General features: G+C 38.1%; 1 protein-coding gene across 3 annotated transcripts; it reads right to left on the bottom strand.

Moving 5' to 3' along the window:
- Window positions 1–1,827: 1,827 nt before the first annotated feature.
- On the bottom strand, window positions 1,828–23,108 carry LOC123591127 (IKBKB interacting protein). 3 transcript variants are annotated; one of them, XM_045464930.1, is made up of 4 exons: window positions 22,976–23,096; window positions 22,565–22,786; window positions 15,108–15,225; window positions 7,410–10,164 (listed from the first exon to the last, which is right to left on the bottom strand). In XM_045464930.1, exons 2-4 carry the CDS (start codon window positions 22,738–22,740, stop codon window positions 9,328–9,330), a joined length of 1,131 nt encoding a protein of 376 aa, XP_045320886.1. In that variant the 5' UTR covers window positions 22,741–22,786; window positions 22,976–23,096; the 3' UTR covers window positions 7,410–9,327. The 3 variants fall into 3 exon arrangements, with proteins under 3 accessions (XP_045320885.1, XP_045320886.1, XP_045320884.1); XM_045464929.1 differs by lacking the exon at window positions 7,410–10,164 and adding an exon at window positions 1,828–3,120 and having other exon boundaries at window positions 22,565–23,077; XM_045464928.1 differs by having other exon boundaries at window positions 22,565–23,108.
- Window positions 23,109–23,124: the final 16 nt, after the last annotated feature.

The raw sequence follows: 23,124 nt of genomic DNA on the forward strand, positions 1-23,124 counted from the left end.
TGAACAACTCAGGGTGGTGGTATTAGGGGTGCTGATTTCCACCACACCCCCACCCCCGCCATACATACACTGTCAAAATCCCATATACAGCTTTGACTTCCCCAAAACTTAACTAGTAGTACCCTACTGTTGACAGGAAGCCTTATTGAAACAGTCAACATATATTTTGTAAGTAATATGTATTGTACTGCATTAGGATGTACTATTGTGATACCCTGTGGGGTGTAGAGCTATTTCCAAAAAAATAGTTCCATACCATGTAACTTTTGTTGTATTAGTTAATGGCTTTGTCCTTTATTAGATGTGCCAGGCACTTCAGATACGTTAATGGTGGGGCTCCTGGGTGGGTCAGTTGGTTAAGCATCTGACTTTTGATAATCGGCTCAGGTGATGATCTTGCGGTCATGGGATCAAGCCCTGCATCAGGCTCCGTGCTGAGCATGAAGCCTGCTTGGGGTTCTCTTTCTCTCTCCCTCTCCCCCACCTCCCCTGTGTTTCTTTCTCTCTCTCTCAAAATAAAATAAACTTAAAAAAAGGAATAACATCTTTTAAAAAAGGTATGTTAATGGTAATATTCACAGCAGTCTTGTGAAGCAGAAATTGTTGTCTTTACTTACAGATGAAGAAATTAAAGTTCATATACACTAAATTTATTTAAAGCCACAGAGCTCTGTGGTGATAGAGCCAAGATTGGACCCCAGATCTCTCTGATTTCAAAGTCTCATGTTGTTTCTACTATATTTCTATTATGTTTCTACTGTATATGTTTCTACTAAATTAAATCAGACATGAGCTAGTCAACTCAGAGTTTATGAATTCTTATCCTAGAATGGCTGGTCCCTGTGCCTTGGGCTTTTTTGTCATGGAAGTTAGCTACATACTCTGACTAGTTCTGTGCATCTGCACACCTTTCATGCCAGGCATTTGAAACTGGGACTAATGGTATGTGAGTTTTTTTTTTTTTTAAAGATTATTGTACTTTATTTCACAACTTTATTGAGGAATAATGTAGAATAAACACATATTTAAAGAATACAATTTGATGAATTTTGACACATGTATATACCCGTGAAACCATCATCATAATAAATACCCTTTACTCCTTAAGATTTCTTTGTGCCTCTTTGTGATCTGTACCTCTCACCATCCCTAAGCAACCACTGATCTATTTTCTGCCTTTATAGTTTGCATTTTCTAGAATTTCATATAAGTAGAGTTACATAATGCTGTTTTAAATGTTAGAATTTTCTTCTCTGCTTAGGCTGCTCTGGTCACATCATCACCATATGAGTTGTGTTCCTTTGGAGCACTCTCCATCTGAGGCTTGGCAGACCCCCTGCAATCTGTGATGCCTCTCCCTTAAACTGCTCTAGCTGCCACTTCCCTACTCTATCTTAGATAATCTTTACTTGTTTCTTAAAGCCATGAAAGACCCAGGAAGGCTTACATGATTCTTTTCCTGAAGCTCGCTGGCTATGACCTTTCTAGTTTCCCTTCTAAATGGATAATGAATGCTACAGTTCTGATCCTGATAGGCAGTTCTCCAGTTAGGGCCCAAACCATACATAGTATGCTCCCTGGCAGTCAAAGGTCAATGAGGGCAAGTGGGGTTCAGATCCTGCCCCATCTAGATTTCCCAGTGGTAGATTGGCAGATCCTTTCTCCCCACTTGTCTGAATGTGTGTGTATGTGTGGGCGCACGCGTGTTGGGTATGCATAGGGTTCTTGCTATATAAAGTTGCAAGTATATGTATTAGCATATTAATTTTGGAAAATCAAGTGCTCAACCCTTTAAAATATTTTGTTTTTACTGTACAAAACAATCCATTAACCTTAAAACAACCGGCTATTTCACCAGCAAAATGGGTTTATTCAGGAATAACAATTGCAATTTGGGACATGCAAGCTATGGCAAAACGGTAGGCAATCCTGGAGAACAAAGGAGAGGACTACTTTTTATAGAGGAAGGGGGGCTGTTGGGAGGGATTGTTATAAACAAATAGTCCATTGGAGTAACCTGGGAGTTTGAAATGTGGTGGCTTCTCATTGATTGAGTTGTGACAGTCTCTCACTGGCTGGGCTGCTGCCTCAGGGAGAAAATGTTCCTTCCTCCTGCTGGGGTAGTCAAGTATAGGCTTCTTCCTGTTTGGCAAAGGGCTGCAAGGAGTTGTACGGCATGAGAACTCCCCCTTCTGGCCTCTCAACTCCATTTAAATGAGGTTTCCTTTATTGAGTTTCACAAATCAAATACAAAATGATATTTGCTCCAAAATTTCATTATTTCTGAGTCATAAGTATTTTTATGACATGACTAAGGTCATGTTATTAAAAAAGTTATTTCAGTTTAATCTAAATAATTTCAAACTAATCCATATCTGAAATGTGTGTTATTTCATCTTTCATATCCTTAATCTCAGCTCGGACTATTGTTAAATTAGATATTTTTTCATTTAAGAAAGCAATTTCTTTCTCTCGTTGTAGTAAGTCAGTAACCAATCTTCCAATGCGTAGTGTTAAATCATTTACCAATGGTTCCAAACGGGAAAAGTCCTTCTTTAGATTATACACCTTTGGTTTTAGATCATTTGCAAAAGTCACGGTCTTCATAACTTTAGCTCTGTCACTTTCTAAGCTTAAAAACCTATCTGTGTGCTTGTTGAAATTATTCTTTAGCTCTGAAAGTATCTTCTTAATAGAGTTAATTTTTTGTGAATTTTCAGATGCTGTCTTCCGGAGCATTGCTGTTCGATCGATGCTACTTGAAAGAACATCACCTATGTTTTTTACTGTATCTTTTTCTATTTTTTCTATTTTATTTTCTAATTCTTGCACAGAATCTGTCAATGATGTTGCATCAGTTACTAAACCTGAAATACGTCGTATATCTGTTTTTACAGTTGTAATCTTGAGACCAACATCTTTTGCCATGGAAGTTGTACTTTGGTGTACTTTTGTTACATCTTGAGAAAGAGTTGTCAAATTGTTGTTCAGTATATTTTGTTTTTCAGTTATCCTGTTGGACCAAGTTTTCACTTCATAAATTTCCTCCTGTAGACGCTTTAGATGGGCAATTATTTGAAAAGACTTCCACTGTTCCACGATAGCTTCAGACTTCTGACACTATAAGAAAATATAACACCACAATAATTAACTTGATTAAAAGCTTAATATTTAAAATTCAACTTAAATTTTAGGTGCTATTTATTTTGTTTTTTAATGTTTATTCATTTTTGAGAGACAGAGAGAGAGGTGAGGATGGGCAGAGAGGGAGACACAGAATTTGAAGCAGGCTCCACGCCCAGCACAGAGCCCTATGCGGGACTTGAACTCACCAAATACGAGATCATGATCTGAGCTAAAGTCAGATGCTTAACTGACTGAGCTACCCATCCATGTGCCTCCATAATTTTTGAAACATAAGTTTGTAGCTATTTCAAGTGCTAGAATGAAGGACCAATGCCCAAGACTCCATATGCATATCTTTATTGTCCTATTACATTTAAAGATTTTATTTTTAAGTAATTTCCACACCCAACATGGGTTGGACTTACAACCCAGAGATCAAGTCACATGCTCTACCAACTGAAAAAGCCAGGTTCCCCTCTCCTATTACTTTTATGAATAATTTCCTGGGGTATCTATCCATGAATAATTCAATTAACTAATTCTTAAATTCCTAGTATTTTAGGCATACCAAGTGTGAGGGACATAAAGATGAGTACAGCTTGGGTTGTGACCTCAACTCAGTTTAGCAGAGGATAGATATGTAAAAAGCAAAACAACCAGAGAATAAAAAAACTATCTCCAAAGTTCTAAAATCCTGTGATTTCAAATACAAGTGGTTCTCAACTTTTGTATATTTCCATGCCATCCTCCCTCCCCACCATCCATTGTAATACTGATATCTATAAATTGTCATTTTGGTGTAACTTGGATACATTAGTTGCTGAACATTTTTTCCCCATCCCATCCAACCCCTAGTTGATGAACATTTTGAGCCACATAACTGCCTGGCAGCTATGACAAGCTGAAATGTAGAATAGTTAACTCATAGTAGTGATTCCCCTTCCTTGCCCATATGTTTGATTTCAAAACATATTTTAGGACTTTTCTCCTCAGTAGGTTTATGCTATGTTATTTAATGGTGGGGAGAGGTGGCCCAAAATATTTTTTGGTAGTGAAGTTAGAATGTGAACATGTTATTATTGGTGTGCCATTAAAGAGTAACCACAAACCGGAAGGAAATCAAGTAGTGATTGCAAAAGCACTGTTTTTTTTTTTAAGGGAAAGGTTTTGCAAGTGTATTTGCTGAAACAGAGCCTCCAAAGGGTGAAGAAAGTAGATGGCTTATTTCTTCTATTTCATTATTAGGTTATTATTTATTAACATATCTACTCTGGTAGAGTAAATGTAGCTTACCAGCATTACACAGTTAAGAGTCCTCAGAAAGAGCCTACTTTATTTTTTAATTATTTATTTATTTTTGAGAGAGTGAGGGGAGAGAGAATTCCAAGCAGGCTCCACCCTGTGAGGGAAGAGCCCACCTAGGGGCTCCACATGGGGCTCAAATTCAGGAGCCCATGAGATCATGACTTGAGTTAAAATCAGGAGTCAAATGCTTAACCCACTGAGCCACCCAGACGCTCCAGAACTTTATTTTTATAAGGATCAGATCATTAAGAAACTGCTAGAAAGGCTCTCTTTCACTTGATAGCTTATAAAAGCAATTTATCATGAACTTCTATTGATCTTTACTAACATTAACTGAACACAGTGTAGGAATAGTCTTGAAATTGTGTCACCAAATTGTTTTTAGAATTACTTAGGGCTTGTTTAAATTATTTGCCTAGAATGGACAGAAGAGTTGGAGAGTCTACCAAAAAGATTCACAAGATTCAGTCAGAAATTTAAATATTTACCAAATTCCTATCATATATGCAAGGTACTAAGCTAGATGCTGTCCTGTAATGGTCAGTATTATCTCAATCTGCAAGTGGAGCAACATGGTTCAAGGGAATGATGTGGGTCCAACTGGTTTTCCAAAAACTTTGATAAAAGATCTTTGAACTGTAACTAAAGGACCTGGAAATTTTATTAATCTCTAAAATTTAAAACCATGTAAAGCCAGAAGGGGTTTTAGAGATTAAAAAAAAATTTTTTTTTAATGTTTATTTATTTTTGAGAGAGACAGAGACAGAATGCAAGTGGTTTGGGGCAGAGAGAGAGGGAGACACAGAAGCAGAAGCAGAAGCAGGCTCCAGGCTCTGAGCTGTCAGCACAGAGCCCGACGCGGGGCTCGAACTCATGAGCTGTGAGATCATGACCTGAGCCGAAGTCTGACGCTCAGCCGACTGAGCCACCCAGGCGCCCCAGAGATTTTTTGATATAATTCCCTCATTTTACAAATTAAAAAACTGAGCCCCCAAATAAAGTGCCCAAGAACACACAGTTAGTGGCAGAGCCTAGATTGGAAGATTCTGGCCGAAGGCTTTTTCTCCATCTCGCTTTCCCACTCTTGCCTAAACATTTATCAGTTCCTTCTTATGCCCAAGGCCCAAACAATTTTAGGTCATAGTTACAACCTTTGGGTGACTTACAGTCTTGTTTAACGGTGACATGGAAGAGACACATTTGGCAGAATTAGTTTTTTGAATTCTCAAGATGGTTCTATTGATAGCAGATTTCTTGTGATTTTCTCCCCATGATTGAACAGTAGCAGGTTGCATTGTATAGTGGGAGGTCAGTAGCCTCTGGAGTTAGACAGACGTAGCAGTGTGACTACAAGTTTTCTAACCTTGGTAAGCCCCAATTTCCTCATTTGAATAATGGGTGTCAAGGCTAGCAAAGTTGTAGTGGGAAGTAGTGATAATATGGGTCATGGTAGGTACTCAATACACAGAGCTGTTACTGTTGACAATGATGAACATAGACTTCCTAGCAGCGTTTGACACATAATAGACTCAAAATGCTAGTTCTCTCCTCCCTTGCTGTGAAAGCTGCGATGGAGCATTTTGATTCATATTAAATTAATACTTTATAGCTGAACTAAAAAAAAACAAAACAAAACAGATGATGGGCAAATTTGCAGAGCTTTTGCCACCTGTGCAAATATGAAGTAAGTATATAGAGAAATGAGTTTTTTTCATGTGTTTGGTGAATTTGCAGTATCATTATTTTTAATGACATATTAATCTTGGATCACGATTATAGATTCATAGAAAGGTAATCAGGTTAAGATGAAAAATAATGCCATTGACTTTGTATCTTACTAGTTTTCCATTAAGCCATATGGATAATAAATCAACATTTTTATTTTTCGTTATAAAATATAAAAGTACACTTAGTCAACAGCTTACAATCATTAGGCAAAATTTAAGGAAATATATATTTTTTAATTTTTTCTTTGACGTTTATTTATTTTTGAGACAGAGACAGAGCATGAATGGGGGAGGGGTAGAGAGAGGGAGATACAGAATCTGAAGTAGGCTCCAGGCTCTGAGCTGTCAGCACAGAGCCCGACGCAGGGCTCGAACTCATGGACTGTGAGATCATGACCTGAGCCAAAGTTGGATGCTTAACCAACATAAATAGATTCTTTTAAGTTTATTTATTTTGAGAGACAGACATAGCACACACAAGTGAGGGAAGGGCAGAGAGAGAGGGAGAGCGGGAATCCCAAGCAGGTTCTGCACTGCCAGCACAGAGCCCAACAGGGGACTCGAACTCATGAACCATGAGATTACACCTTGAGCTGAAACCAAGAGTTGGACGCTTAACCTACTGAATTGTCCAGGCACTCCATAAATAGATTTTTAAACTTTGCATCCAGAAGTTAAAAAAATTAGGTGTTTGTTTTGTAAAAGTGATTTACTTGTACTAAATTAAAAAAATGGACCCAGTACTCTATCAGAAATTAACTGATATAAAATTTGTTATCAATTACAAAGATACAAAAATGTGTTTTAGAATATGGTAATCTTCCTTAAAGGAAAGACTAACAGTATAATTTAATATTTGATACACAGGAAGTTCTTGAAATTTCAAGGATCTGTGTTATATAAATGAATGTAAGAAACAGAAGACAAATCAGGTACATCTAAATCTGACAGGTTTTTATAGGAAAAACTGAATAAAGGAAAATATACATATGCACATGTACATAATATGCATGTACATGTACCCAATAGTTTTCTCGTGAAATACTTAGAGAAAGGCAGTTTTTGATTCCCTTGTAACTGTCACTATAGAACAGAATGGCCATCTTGTTTCCATTCATTTTCTGTAACCAGTACTATGGTATATACAAGTTAATAATGATGTATCAAATATGGTAATAGCCCAAATAAATAAATAAAAGTGAAGATCACATCTGACATGTTGGGTTGGAAGCTGAAATAACAAAGTTCTAGTGAAGTTCAGAATCTATTTTATTAGCATTAAAATAAAAGTAAACAAAAACAATTTTGTCAGTGCACACAGATAAGAACTTAAGACATTCAGAAGTCAAGGGATTTAATGTTAAGATTCCAGAAATTAATGCTATGCTTTTAATAGTAGCATTCTTTCAGGCTTATCTTTATGACCCATGGCTGTCTACCATAGGACCTCCTAAACTCAAAATAGAACTTGTTTGGGATTTTTAAAAAAATGTGCAAATTTACATAATAAAACTACCTGACCACAACTACTTTTCACAATTGACTGCTTTCAAGTTCTTTGTGTTTATTTTTTATAACTATGATCATGCATTTAAACTTATTTTTTAAAATTTATTTAATATTTTAATTAAAAAATCTCTACACCAAACATGGGGCTCAAACTCGCAATCCCGAGATCAACAGTCACATGCTCTTTCAAGTGAGCCAGCCAGGTGCCCTCAAGTTGTGTTTAATTCCACTGATATTACATAATAAAACTGGGACTATAGTTGGTTATTGGCAAGAATACACAAGTAAGAATAGTACTTCCTTCCATATGCAATTGACTCAGTTTTCAATGCCAAGCTTGGACACTTTGATACATCAGTCACCAATAAGAGTCTTATGTGTTTCCCCAACCTTGAACATTTTCCGATTATCATTATTTGAAAAATCTGACTAGATCTCCCCTTAATCACATCTCAGTATGTCTACATCTTATTCCTTATGACTCCATTATATGAGTTAGAATAAAATAAAATCACTATGTAAAACAAATTGGCATGGGTAGTTTGGGAGCTCTTTAAAACAATGACATATGCTTAATTACCTTATAGTTACCATAATTTCTCATTATGTTGCTTTTTCCTCTTTAAAATAGGCCACAGGTGTATTGGTATATTTTTATTGTAGATAAAATAATTTATCTAGAGACCACGTATCTAGCAAACTCAAGAGTCTGTAACACAGATAGAACCTTTGAAAAAACAAAGCCCAGGTATACAAAGATATTCCAACAGTCCATACTTCAGAGGATACACACTTAATTCATAGGGTAAAAACTTCAATAGAAACATCTTTACTTTTTTTTTTTAATTAAAAAAAAATGTAAATAATCCCTATGCCCAACATGGGGCTTAAACTCATGACCTTGAGATCAAGAGTTGTATACTCTATGGACTTAACCAGCCAGGCACCCCCATATTTACTTTTATTTAAAAATTCTTACAAGTATCTGTAACATATTTTAGAACCTTAATAAAAAGTAAAAATGTTTCCCAGGCTCCATAGTTTTCAAAAAGTACGTATTAATCCATAGCAAAGCACCTTAAGTTCCTCCTTGGGCATCTTATTTTTCATTTTAGACAAATTCCCTATGCACTTGGTGGTCTGGATCTTGGCTTGCAGTAAATTACAAAGGAAATGCAGAACTGATTAGGGCAGGCACATTCCCACCCAACCTCGGGCCAGTGGGTCGCATCTTTAGGTGGTAATAAAGGTATAAAAAATAGACATAAGGTTTGAAAATATAGCAAACTAGGGTCATTTAGTGAGAAGGGAAATACTCCTCAATAGCTTCTAGCTATGTTAATATATTTGGGTCCAATATAATAGGTGAAATTCATAGTAATGCCCATTAATTATTAGAAAAACATTTAAAAATATTAAGTATATTGCTTTAAAAAAGTAGAGAAGTTATTTTGGAAATATTTCTATTTAAAATGGCCAAAATGAAATAAATTTTATTGCTTAAAAGGGTAAGCTTTGATTATCTGGATAATCCAAGTGTGAATATCTCACTTACTTGCTGGTAATGTAGGATAAAGTGAGGCATATCAAAATAACATAAAAGCATGGAAACAATAAGTTTACGTATAACAATATGGTCATCAAAATAAATGTAGTGCATTTAAAAATCATTATCAATTCCTTTATTTTCTAGATTATATTCTTCTAAAGTTCCCTTTTCTCTTGTATTTGAATATACCATAAAATCATGAACTTTTCCTTTTAGAACATCCAGTTCATTTTGCATCTTTAATATGCTATTATCATACTGAATTCCTTCAAGGGTTTTCTGCATCTCCATTATTTCAGATACTGCTTTCAGCATATCATCTTCCATATTAAACATCTGAGTAGTCAAGTCTTCTATTTTTTTTTCTGTCCCTATCAGATCCTGAGAGACCCTGAGAACAGAGCGAATAGCACTTTCAATTGCTGGCAAATGTGTCTTGCATTCTTCAACTTTGGGTTCATAGCTGGAAAGCTTATGAGTCAGGTCTTCATCTCTGGCAAAGAGAGCATGCTGTTCCTCTTCTAACTTTTCAACTGCTTTTGTATCAGAGCCAAGCTGCTCTTCTACTCGCAGAAGATCCTCTTCTTCTTGTCTTTTTACTGTTCTAATATTTCTTAGTGTGCTATCTTCCAAATCTTTTAGCTTTTCAGTGAGCAATTTTATTTCTTGTTCAGCTGAGTTAATTTGGACAGTAACTTGAGAATGTATGTGTTTTGATTCTGATTTGAAAGTGTCTGTATTAACATTCATTTCATCTAGGCTTCTTTTCCAGAAATCTGAAACATTCTGGAATTTCTCATTAAGGCTTTGCATCTTTTGGGTGAGCAGCTCTTCACTATTTTGAATGTCATGCATGGTACTTTGCAGGCTGGATACTTCCTGCTCAAACTGGGTCACCAAGGACATGGATGATGTAGCTTCCTGCAGGATACTTTCAGTAGACTCAAGCTGTATTTATAACACAAAACAATTCCCAAAGCTACTTAATAACTATTATATTAGGGAAACACACTTTAACAATCACACCCCCAGTTCAAATTCTGAATATGTCTAAGATATCCAATTATATCAGAAGCATAATGACAGAAAAACATTTTAAATAAATGCGATAGATTAGCACTATGGTAGAAAAACATACACCTGAATTTATAAATCTAAATATTTGCACATTTTCATGGAAGGATATTCAAGAAAGAAATAATGTCAAAGAAGCCTGAAGTATATCACATTTCCTTCTTTTCTTACTCCAATGGAGAGCAACCTAGTTGTCATTTTTATAAGTTATTTGGCTTTTTTTAGAAACTGTAACCTAGTTAATTCTAGTTAATCACAGAATTCTAGTTAATCATAGAATTCTAGTTAATCATAGATTTATTTCTTAAGTTCTATGATTCTGGAAGAGTTTGTGCCTGAAAATTTCTTCACTGACCTCTTACAGAGAAGGTACCAGAATCAGATCTTATAGCTATAACAAAGGCAAAAATGAATAAAAATCATGTTCAGTGAGGCAACTCACATCAAATAGTAATCTGTGCTAATAAGTATCTATATTGCGGTAAAGTTTCTGGCATCTCCTCATATGTGCCTAGAATAGAGACGGGTCAAGCTGTAGACCTCTTTTAGTCTAAACTTACGTATAGATAACAGCCTTAGAGACTACAGGAAGGTCTAGAATGATCATTAACTTATTAAATATTTCAGCATAGTGTTGAAGACATAATACTATAAAAGACATGGTTCTGCCCTTAGGCAGCTTAGTTTAATTGAGGAGAAAGCCAAGTCTACGTGTGTTATGACAGGGGAAGAATTATGGAAGCACTTACATGGGGCACCAAAACCAGACTTCAATGATCAAGGAAAATATTCCAGAAGTATTATCTAATGTCTGCTTCTAGTTACTTTTTTAAATCATCCTACACACTAGAGCCAAATTAAGCTTTTAAAAACTGCCATGAACATGACGGTACAACATTAAAAAACCCACAATGTTTCCTAATACTTTTAATATGATAAAGTCCTATATTTATCTCTATATGCTATTCTTCCCTCCTTGTTGCTTAGCTAAGTTCTGTCTTTCCTTTAAGGTTCAGACCAGATCTCACCCCTCAGTGCAGCATTCCTCCACAGCCCTAGCCCTGACAGCCCAAACTCCGGGAGCACCTATTGTGTTGTGTAATTTGACACCTGTTTGGTACTTAGCACACATAATTCAAGAATTTTTGAGCGTTCGCTCTGTGCCAGACCTCGTGCTACACACTAGGTATGAAAATATAGACATAATATGGTTCCTGACTTTATAACAGGACAGAGGAGACAGCACTTTGGATCTTTTACATCACATTCTGGAGATCTATTAAGACTTATTGATCCTCGGGGTGCCTCAGTCGGTTAGGCGTCCGACTCTCAGTTTTGGCTCTCATGATCTCACAGTTTTGTGAGTTTCAGCCCTGCGTTGGGCTCTGCGCTGACAGTGCGGAGCCTGCTTGGGATTTTCTCTCTCTCTCTCTCTCTCTCTCTCTCTCTCTCTCTCTCTACTCCTCCCCTGCTCATGCTGTCTTTCTCTCAAAATAAATAAATAAACTTAAAAAATAAAAGATTTCTTGATTATCCTCTGTTCCATTATTAGGCATCAGGGGTATAGAGATAAAAAACACAGTGTTGGCTCTAAAAAGCAGTAAAGGAGGCAAATTAATGACAACAAAAACTGACAATAGATTATGATTCGTGTCATGACAGAATTAGCATGGGGAGAATGGATGCTTTGAGGGGAGATCAGCAGTCTGAAATGAGGAAAGGCTTAGAAGTGACTCCGATATCTGACTCTTCAACAGACTGATGTTATTAGGTGAAGATACGAAAACTTCTAAATTCCTTGGGGAAGAGAGCATGTCTAATGCTTTTTTGTAGCCCCTGTAACTTATGGTATAAAAAACATGTTTGTTGATATTTAGGAAGAATGGCCATAAACCTTCTAGGCCTACCCAGTCAAGATCTGAAGCAATCCCAGGTGAAAGCTAGGAACAATGTGTGACCAAATATAATAAAACCATTCTGAAGCCTTGTTTAAAAATTATTTTTATGGGTGCCTGGCTGGTTCAGTCAATAGAGCATGCAACTATTGATCCCAGGGTTGTAAGTTCGAGTCCCACATTGAGTGTAGACATTACTTAAAAATAAAATTTTCAGGGGCGCCTGGGTGGCTCAGTTGGTTAAGTGTCCGACTTCAGTTCAGGTTATGATCTCACAGTCTGTGAGTTCGAGCCCCGCGTCGAGCTCTGTGCTGACAGCTCGGAGCCTAGAGCCTGCTTTGGATTCTGTGTCTCCCTTTCTCTCTGACCCTCCCCCGTTCATGCTCTGTCTCTCTCGGTCTCAAAAATAAATAAACATTAAAAAATAAATAAATAAATAAAAATAAAATAAAATCTTCAGGGGTGCTTGGGTGGTTCAGTTGGTTGAGCATCTAATTGGTTTCGGCTCAAGTCACGGTATCACGGTTCGTGGGTTCGAGGCCCATGTTGGACTCTTGTGCTGGCAGTGTACAACCTGCTTGGGATCCTCTCTCCCTGCCCCTTCGTTGCTCACATGCTCTATCTCAAAATAAATAAACTTAAAAAAAAAATAAGATCTTTAAAAAATTATTTTTAATGTACACATGTAGCTATAATACAAGATCCTTTAGAAAAATTTTTTTTAATTTTTTTTAACATTTATTCATTTTTTGAGAGACAGAGACTGAGCTGTCGGGAGGGGCGGAGAGAGAGGGAGACACAGAATCCGAAGCAGGCTCCAGGCTCTGAGCTGTCAGCACAGAGCCCGATGCGCGGCTCGAACTCACAAACCGCAAGATCATGACCTGAGTCGAAGTCGGACACTTAACCAACTGAGCCACCCAGGTGCCCCAAGAAATTAATTCTGAGAAATATTTGTACATCAGTAATACTGTTAGTTGTCTTAATATCAGCATTTTGAAGAGGTAAGCTTATCTTCACCGAAGGTAATTTCCTATTTAGGCTGTTTATCAGACCATCATTGTAATCTGGACGCACTATATCCCAGTAGACCCCAAACAAGTACAAGATCAACTTTTCACCATAGTAAAGGTCTCAAGATTTAGCATGCTACAATAATTTGCATTTAGAGGCTGTCAATGTATCCTAATAGTTTTTTCATATTTTTTGAAAAAGGGCTTAATACCTTAAATTTATTACTATTTAAAGTTTTCAAAAAGTTTGCATATACATTATATCACATCTGATCCTCATAAAAATCCTGTTATTCTCATTTAATGAGAGTAGATGAAATAGAGGCCAAGAGAAGTTAAAGTGATTTTTCCAAGGTCACACAGTTGTGATGACAGCCCACATCTAGTTGTTTTCCCCTCCTACTGATTATGCTGGCCTTTAGGACCAGCTTTGCGAAAAGGCAGCTATTGTTGAACTACTCCTAGGGAAGACTGGGAGAGAAAGAGTTTTGCGAAGACTGAATATTTCTTGGATCCCATGATGATATTTTAAAAATTTGCCTCAAAATGCATTTTAATTGCCACCAAATTTTTCACTTAAAAAGGAAGTCTTTCTTCAAAATTTATTTTCAATAGCTTTTAAGTACACGGAGTTCCTATCTCCTGGGATTTTTTTCCCCATAATTTTTCTAATTGTTTTCTATAAATATATATATGTGTGTGTGTGTGTGCGTGTGTGTGTGTATACATATATATATACATATATAGAGCATGCAACTCTCGATCCCGGGGTTGTAAGTTCGAGTCCCACATTGGGTGTAGACATTACTTAAAAATAAAATTTTCAGGGGCGCCTGGGTGGCTCAGTTGGTTGAGCATCTAATTGGTTTTGGCTCAAGTCATGATATCACAGTTCGTGGTTTCGAGCCCCATTACATATTTTATAATTTTATAGCCCCAACAAGTACAACCAGATTCCAACTTGAGCCCTATGTCAAAACACCCATTCTTGCTGTCCTATGCAGCTTCTTTCCAAGGCCCCTAAGTTACCCTCTACGGAATCCCCTGACCTATGTGAGAGGTGTATAATTTTCATCCATGGCTTTTCTCTTCTGGGGGATTATATACTAATTCTGTGCATGAGGCTGCAGGAACTCAGACCCTCCATTTCATTTGTCTATTTTGTAAATCCTTGTTCACCTTGGTGCCAAGCACAAGTCCTTGTCTACCTTATGACATGAGTAAAGGTTTAGTGAATGAATAAATGAACAAAGAAGGCATGTTTCCCAGTGATAGCTTGATTTCTGTTAGCCAGACAAGACCTCCAAGATGCTTTATTGGTTGCAGCTGACTTCTCCTGAGAAGCATGGCAGTTAAAATTTTTTTATCTGTCTCACATATCTAAGAATTCCAGCAATAATGCATCTGCATTTGCAGGTTTAAGAAACACAACATACACATGGATTTTAATTTTCATTTGGCTACAGAATCAATATTTATTTTTATATTAGTCATTATTATATGCAGATGTATGTAAATTTACGAGCTGGAAAGTGAAGAAAAAAAAAAAGCAACTGATGGATCTTTGCCCAAAAAGTCCATTCCTATTCTAATTTTGTACCTACCTAAAGAACAATTATATTTTCAGTGCCCTAGACACTTAAATAGAAATTTGGAGTCATATCAATATGAGAATATTCGTCTTTTTAAACAGTAACATATATTACATTAAAAAAAATCCTTTCCTTTCAAAATAATCTGAGTCTAAATTGGATTGAAGGGGAGAATGTAAAGATGTAGGAAAACCAGTGAGAGTTAAGACAGTAATGGTCTAAAAGGCAGGAAAAAGGAAATTATGAACTGGGGTAGAAGTGTGGTAGTAGGGAAGAAAAATGGGAAAATCTTCCCAAATAAGCCAATTAATAATTACCTTTTCTGAAATTAAACTGATTTTACTTTGAAGTCCTTGGAACTTGTTGGTTTCTATTTTCAGTAACTGGTATTGGCTTTCCACCTTTGCAAACTTTTCCGACTGCTGAAATACAAACCTGGAAAAGAAAAAAAAAATTCACTACCTCCTAATTTATATCCATGTAAGTTATAATTTTTTAAAAAAGTTTATTTATTTATTGTGAGTGTGTGCACAAGTGAGGGAGGGGCAGAGAGAGAGAGGGTTAGAGAGAATCCCAAGTAGGCTCCGTACTGTCAGCACATACAAGTCAGAGCCTGACTTGGGGCTTGATCCCATGAACCCTGAGATCATGATCTGAGCTGATATCAAGAGTTGTATGCTTAACTGACTGAGCCACCCAGGCCCCCAAGTTTGAATTTTGAAGGAACATTTTATACTTCCAGTAAGGACAACATAAATTCTGGTATGAGTGGTGACAGCCTTTAGTAGTTTATTTCAACAAATTAATAGAAAGTGAAAACTATTCCTGTTCAAGTCTAAGTTCAGGAGTGAGATGGTGTGATAGTTGTATGCACAAGAAATATTTTGGAGGAAGAAACGATGAATTATCTAGAACAAGATATGGGATCCCTACTATTTTTCTCAAGGCTATATATGGGTAATATCTAGAAAGTAAGTGTTTTCATACTGAAATGTAGAAGAGTTACCTGTATAAAAAAAGTATTAAATTTTTTTTTTAATGTTTATTTTTGAGAGAGAAAGAGAGTGAACAGGGGAGGGGCAGAGAGAGAGGCAGACACAGAACCTGAAGCAGGCTCCAGGCTCTCAGCTATCAGCACAGAGCCCGACGTGGGGCTCGAGTTCATGAACTGTGAGATCATGACCTGAGCTGAAGTTGGACGCTTAACCGACTGAGCCACCCAGACAAACCCCCAAAAAGGTATTTTTAAACTAAAATGTAGAAAAGAAAATAAAATTGGAATAGGACAGAGAGATGATGATTAGAAGTCGCAAAATAACAATAGTTAAAACTATGAAAACAGAAGTCATTGTCAAAGTGGTGATATAACGCAATGCCAGGAGTATAAGCTCTACAACTAATTACACTCAACACTACGAGTCATATAGGTGTACTTTATTTTCTACATAAGTGTACTTTAGATAGATGCCATTTTAAAATTAGATTGTATTCTTCATCTGATAAAAGTAGCAAAGGGTAGAAGCATAAAAAAGTTATCCAAATCTTAAAAACAATAAATAGAGTTTGTATAGGACTTGAAATAAGCAAACACAAAAGAAATGCTTTGGATCTAATACCATTTTGGTTCATCTACTTTGACTCAATTCTTTGGGCTCAGAAAAAGCAGCGGTTAAAATTCTTTGTGTTATTTATTGAGTCATCAAAAAGCAGTGGAGCAGAACCATATGAAGAAAGTACTTAAATCATAGTACATAGACCAGTGGTTCAAAAGCTTTGCTACATATTGGAGTCACTTGTCTGCTTTTAAAAAGTCTCATGCCTGGATCCCACCCACAGAAATTCTGACTTATGTGGTGTAGGATGTGACTTGGATATCAGAAATCTTCAAAGCTCCCCAGATTATCTGAGTATTCAGTCAAGCTGAGAACTACTAATTGATAGTGTTTTATGAAATTGACTTCCATTGAAAGACAAACATTTAAAGATCCCAAAACTCGAAACAAAGATGAAAGACTTCTGAGGTTTGCATACCATTGCTAAGGTGATGTTTCAGACTCATAAATGTCATTATTAGGCTAACTTGCTATAAAACTGTCCAAAACTAAAATGAACTTTTTGCTTTTTGAACAAATGTTTACAATACTGAATGAAATAAGTTTCTTTTGATGATGGCTAATCTCTGTCCTATGAGATAACAGTGAATTGAGTAAGCCCAGGTTACATAGATTGACTTTTCTCCTATGTGCTAATATGATTTTTATTTTTTTAAAGTTTTTATTTATTTTGAGAGAGCCAGAGAGAGCACGAGCAAGGGAGGGGCAGAGGAGAGGCAGACTCCCAAGCAGGCTCCATGCTGTCAGTGCAGAGCCTAACATGGGGCTGGAACCCGTGAAACTGTAAGATCCTGACCTAAGCCGAAATCAAGAGCAGGTTGCTCAACCGACTGAGCCATCCAAGTGTCCCTAATATGATATTTATTTAAATGTTTATGGGGGGGAGGGGCAGAGAGAAGGGGACAGAGGATCCAAAATGGACTGGGAGAGCAGAAAGCCTGCTTTCTGTTTGTGAGGCTCCAACTCACAAACTATGAGATGACCTGAGCTGAAGTTGGACGCTTAACCAACTAAGCCACCCAGGCACCCCCCTAGTATGACTTATCATTTTTTTTTAATTTTTTTATAATGTTTTTATTTATTTTTGCGACAGAGAGAGACAGAGCATGAGCAGGGGAGGGGCAGAGAGAGAGGGAGACACAGAATTGGAAGCAGGCTCCAGGCTCTGAGCTGTCAGCATAGAGCCCGATGCGGGGCTCGAACCCACAGACTGTAAGATCATGACCTGAGCCGAAGTCGGACGCTTAACCGACTGAGCCACCCAGGCGCCCCACCCCCCCAGTATGACTTAAATAAATTTCTGGTTATTAGAAAATGCCATTATCCTAATTTTCAAAGATGAATGTATAGACTTCTTTTTTATATTGGCTGTTTCATTCTTGGATTTTAAGAGATTCTTTTCAGAGTATAGGCTTACTGAGATCAGACAGAGACCAAGGATGGAGAATACACTAATGAAATAAGTCTAATTTCAGAGATTAGTTTTATCATCCTTTACTCCAGTGTTACTACAGGGGTTTATCCTGTAGATCCATGTGTTTATTCAGAATAAAATCATTATAAGAGACTTTTGTGAAGGTTGATCCACTACTATAACACATTATAGCACTTTTCATTTTATTAAAACTTTTAACGCTGGCTATTTCTGGACTTCTCTTTAACATTAAAATATTAAGCAAAACCTTGGAGAAAACTATGTCATGTTAGTGCAAATATCTCTGATGATAATTTGTAGTTTTTTTTTTCATGGCTAGCTTTTCAACGGATTAAAAAAAAAAGACCATTGCTACATATGAATAATAATGCATGTAAGTAAAAACAAGCATAAAGATGGGGCACCTGGGTGGCTCAGTTGGTTAAGCGTCCGACTTCAGCTCAGGTCATGATCTCACAGTTCGTGAGTTTGAGCCCTGCATCGGGCTCTGTGCTGACAGCTTAGAGCCTGGAGCCTGCCTCGAATTCTGTGTCTCCCTCTCTCTCTGTTCCTCCCCCACTCATGCTGTTTCTCTCTTTCAAAAATTAATAAAAACATAAAAAAAATTTTTTAAGCTGATTTTGTGCTAGTAATGAAAAAAATGAAAAGTGGTTTGAATGGTGCTGAGTTAAAATACATTTATTTTATTTTTCACTTAGATGTGCCAGGCACTATTCTAAAATGATTCATAGGGGTGCCTGGATGGCCCAGTTGGTTCAGCATCTGACTGGCTTAGGCCATGATATCATAGTTCATGAGTTTGAGCCCTGCATCGGGCTCTGTGTTGACAGCTCAGAGCCTGAAGCCTGCTTCAGATTCTGTCTCCCTCTCTATCTGCCCCTCCCTAACTTGTACTCTGTCTGTCTCTCAAAAAAACCAAAAAACAAAAACATTAAAAAATTTAAAATGATTTATAAATATTAACTTATTTTAACATTAAGGAGAAGGATGATTTTCTAGAAGTCAATGCTGACAGAAAGTAGCTTCAATCCTGAAAAACTAAATTTTTGAAATTGGCATCCAGAGTAGTGTCCAAAGGGCTTTGTCAGAGGCGTATTCTAACAGAAGTTCAAGGCCCCCTTATTCCCAATCTTCCTCAGTTTAGATGAGACAGACAGGGTCTACTAAGGGCTATAGCTTCTAGTCAGAAAAGGACTATAAATAGTTCTGGACTAGGGATTTTTATTTCTAGGATCTTGGCCTCTTAAGGATTAGTATCAAAGGGAGGAAGCATATCATACTGGTTAAAAGTATGGAGCTGAGGGGCACCTAGCTGGTTCAGTAGCTCAGTTGGTTGAGTGTCTGGCTTTTGATTTTGGGTCAGGTCACGATCTCACAGTTCATGAGTTCGAGCCCCATGTCAGGCTTGGCAGAGCTGCTTGGGATTCTTCCTCTCCTCTGCCCCTCCCCTGATTACACATGCTCTCTCTCTCAGAGAAAAAAAAAAAAAGGTATGGAGCTGAGCAACTTTGGCTGTGCTATTTACTAGCTGTATAATCATCTTGGGCAAGTTATTTATCTTTGTTACAGTCTCATCTGTAAAGTGACTTCATAAGGTTGTAGAGAATTTAATCTCTACAAATTTATGCAGTTAGGACACTACTGCATTCTCTCAGCTATTCTCTTATATGCTGGCCCTTTCTTTCAGACTGCTTTGTGGAGCTGCTTTTCATCCCTATGACAAGCCTATAGTAGTACAAAGGATCAGCTTTCTCCACTGCTTACGGTTGATGGAAGTTCCACATCTGTTCACTGTTGAAACCAGGGTTGGGTTTATAGTAAATGAAAGATGGAATGGATGGATTAGACCCCTTACAGGAAGAGAAGAACACCCTTACTGTTTTTCGGCCTCTTCTCATTATCATATAGGAAAAGATACAGAAGAAAGGGACCCAGGTTAATTGGCTACTTTAGTGTTGGCCTTACAAAAGGGTTCTTCAACTCCTTCATCTATCTATTGTTGTCTACAGACACCTCAGATTCAGGGCCCAGTAGCACAAAACAGTGTTCATTTCCTTAGGGTGTTGATCCTATGTAGCTCCTTTAGTAATCTTAGATGGTGGCAGATAGCTGACTGAGGACTTACAGGGTTTCTCTGGCTCTGTTTCAACTTAGTAATGAAAAAGAGGCAAATAAGCAAAGGAAGCTGTTATAACGGACCTTATGCAAGAAAGGGAGTTCCAGGGCCACTAAGGTCAGTATCCACTTAGCCTTCTGTTTCATACTACAGCTTCATTTTCAGGCACAATACTGAATGTTCAGGAAAATAGTAACCATATTCGATTTTTGAAAATCAAGGCATTTAAAGCATAACCCTTTCAGATAAAACTTCACTAACAAGAAACAACGGAAAAAAGATGAAAAATGAGGTTAGTGAAAATTTTGAATGTAACTTGTGTCTTTATTGTGAGCACTGACAGTAAGTTCCTGCACTAAAGTGTCTACCTTTCAAGTTTTCCTTTATAGATTTGTTAGTGTGTTTTCCCAGAATAGTAACCAAATTACTGAAAAGTTGAACATTTTATGATGTAATTTGTCTTATATGAATATGGGTCTTTGGATAATTAATGAGAATAAATTCAGTAACTAAAACCAATTGTATTAGGTTTCAGAGAGAAGGAAGCAACATGTACAGATGATCCCCAACTTAAAATGGTTTGACTTAAATTTTTTTGACTTTTTGGTCATTCAATACAAACTGTACTTTGAATTTTGACCTTTTCCTGGGCTAGCAATGTGATCCTGATCCTCGACTTGGTAGGATCCTCTCTCCTGATGCTAGGCAGTGGCAGCCTTAGTTCCCTGTCTGCCATGTGACTAAGAGAGTATACAACTGATTCAAGTACAACCATTGTGTTTTTTCACTTTCAGTATTAAGTTATATAAGATATTCAATTCTTCCTTATAAAAAAGGCTTGTTAGATGATTTTGCTCAAGTGTCTGCTGATGTTAAGCATTCTGAACACATTTAAGGCAGGCTAGGCTAAACTATAATACTTGGTAGGTGAGGTGCATTAAATGCATTTTCATCTTATTATATTTTCAATTTATCATGAGCTCACTGGGAAGTAATCCCATCCTAAGTCAAGAAAGATCTGTATCTTTTAGCCTATTACTGAATAGCTTTCTCAGTAAAAAAGGATTCTTTTTTTTTTTTTAATTTTTTTTTTTTCAACGTTTATTTATTTTGGGGACAGAAAGACAGAGCATGAACGGGGGAGGGGCAGAGAGAGAGGGAGACACAGAATCGGAAACAGGCTCCAGGCTCTGAGCCATCAGCCCAGAGCCTGACGCGGGGCTCGAACTCACGGACCGCAAGATCGTGACCTGAGCTGAAGTCGGACGCTTAACCGACTGAGCCACCCAGGCGCCCCTAAAAAATTTTTTTTAATGTTTTTATTTTTGAGAGAGAGAGAGAGAGAGAGAGAGAGAGAGGAGGAGCACAGAGAAAGGGGACACAGAATCCAAAGTAGGCTCTGAGCTGCCAGCAGAGTCCAACGCTGGGGCTCGAACCCACCGTCTGGGGGATCACGACCTGAGTGGTGGTCAGAAGCCCAACTGACTGAGCCACCCAGGCGCGGGAGAGTCATGTATTTTAAGACATAAGAGCAGTTTATTTACAAGAGTAAATTTAGTCTTTAAAATCAAAATATTACATAAACAAAATATCATATTGCTAAGATGAATGTCTTTTTTTTAAAGAGCACATTCAATAACATTCAGTTTATTGTAACAAATCTTTTAACTTCAACTCAGTCACCAGTAGAGTATAATTCAAAATTTAGTACCATCAAAAATGGTCTAAAGGACATCTAGGGTCCCTTCTAGAATTCTTTTACTCTTGAAGATGAATAACTATCTTCTAAATACTTTAAAAATCAATTAAAAGTGGAGGAAATTTTAATTTAAAGCATCAGTCCTGTTATTAAGATGAAACAGGTTATTCCTCAAGAAAATGGGGAAAATACAATTAATAAGTTGGTTTTAAGGTTATTTCTAATATTCATTTTTCTTATAACAATGTATGGCTATTTGCTTGGTTTAAAAACTATAGATGTTCAGTTTTCGGTGAACACCAGAACTACACTTTTGTCATTTCACAGTAGTAAAATTCAATCTGGAATTTAGGAAGACACCTTAAATTCATAACGCATGAACGATGATCAACACATGAGAAATCCTCCAAACTCTGAGGTTATCATTAACCGCTTGTTGCCCTGAGATCATAATAACTTCTTTAACGGTTGCAAACCCTGCCCATTAGGCAGTTATGGGGTGAAGGTGGGGCAACGGCGTCCAAGACAAATAAATGTACAGCGGACAGGAAATGGTGGGTTACACGAACGGAAAAGCTTTCGACGCATAGCAGGCGCTTAATAAAGTTTGGCCAAATCTGCATCTCTTAAGAAATGGCCGACTGGTTCCCAGGCCTTAGTTTCAACTCCAGTTGAGTGATCAGGGTACATTACTAATACAAAGTAAAAATGAGTTGGAAGAAACGAGCGAAAAGGAAAAAAAAAAAAAAAAAAAAAAAAGTTGGGCTGTCCTTTTTTTGAGGCAGAGGAACCGAAGCCGCAGGTCTGAGGTTTGGAGGTCAGCGGGATGCTGAACCGCGCGGCGCCCAGGGAAGAGCGGGGCGACCGTCGGAGGCCGGACCCAGGGCCCAGGCGGACTCGCGTCCACTTACCAGGCCAGGCCCAGGCACGTCCCCAGCGACAGCAGGCTCACGCCGGTCCGGGGGTCCACCCAGCCCCCGCCTCCACCGCCCCGGGCCTCGGGGTTCTTCCCACCGTCGCTCCGCTTCCCCGGCTCTGAGGGGGCTCCCTTGGGTCCCGACTTCTTCCGGCTCTTCACCTCGAACATGTCTGGAGGTCCGGAGGACGACAAACCCAGAGAAGGTAGCTTCACCCTGGGTGAGCGGGACGCCTCAGCGGTGACCGCGCCCCCTCCTGGACTTAGCGCCGCCCAGAAACCTGTCCCCTCCTTTCCCGGCAGTTCTCCAGCTTCACAGACTTCTCCAGCCTCCCGCCCCCTAGTTCCTCCAGCTAAGGCACCTGATGACCTTATTTCCCCTTTCCTCAGCATTAATGCCACAAACCTGAAGAAATCGTGGATTCCGGGCGCGCGCGGCGCGCCCCGAAGGGAGGGGGCGGGAAGGGGCAGCGCGCGCCACGTGGAGCGCGCCGCCGCCCTCCCCTGTCAAGGGAGGGCGGTGGCGCGCCCCCGTGGCTTAGCCACGCCCCCGCC

The sequence above is a fragment of the Leopardus geoffroyi genome, chromosome B4, assembly GCF_018350155.1.
Source record: "Leopardus geoffroyi isolate Oge1 chromosome B4, O.geoffroyi_Oge1_pat1.0, whole genome shotgun sequence".
In the NCBI taxonomy this organism is placed as follows: domain Eukaryota; kingdom Metazoa; phylum Chordata; class Mammalia; order Carnivora; family Felidae; genus Leopardus; species Leopardus geoffroyi.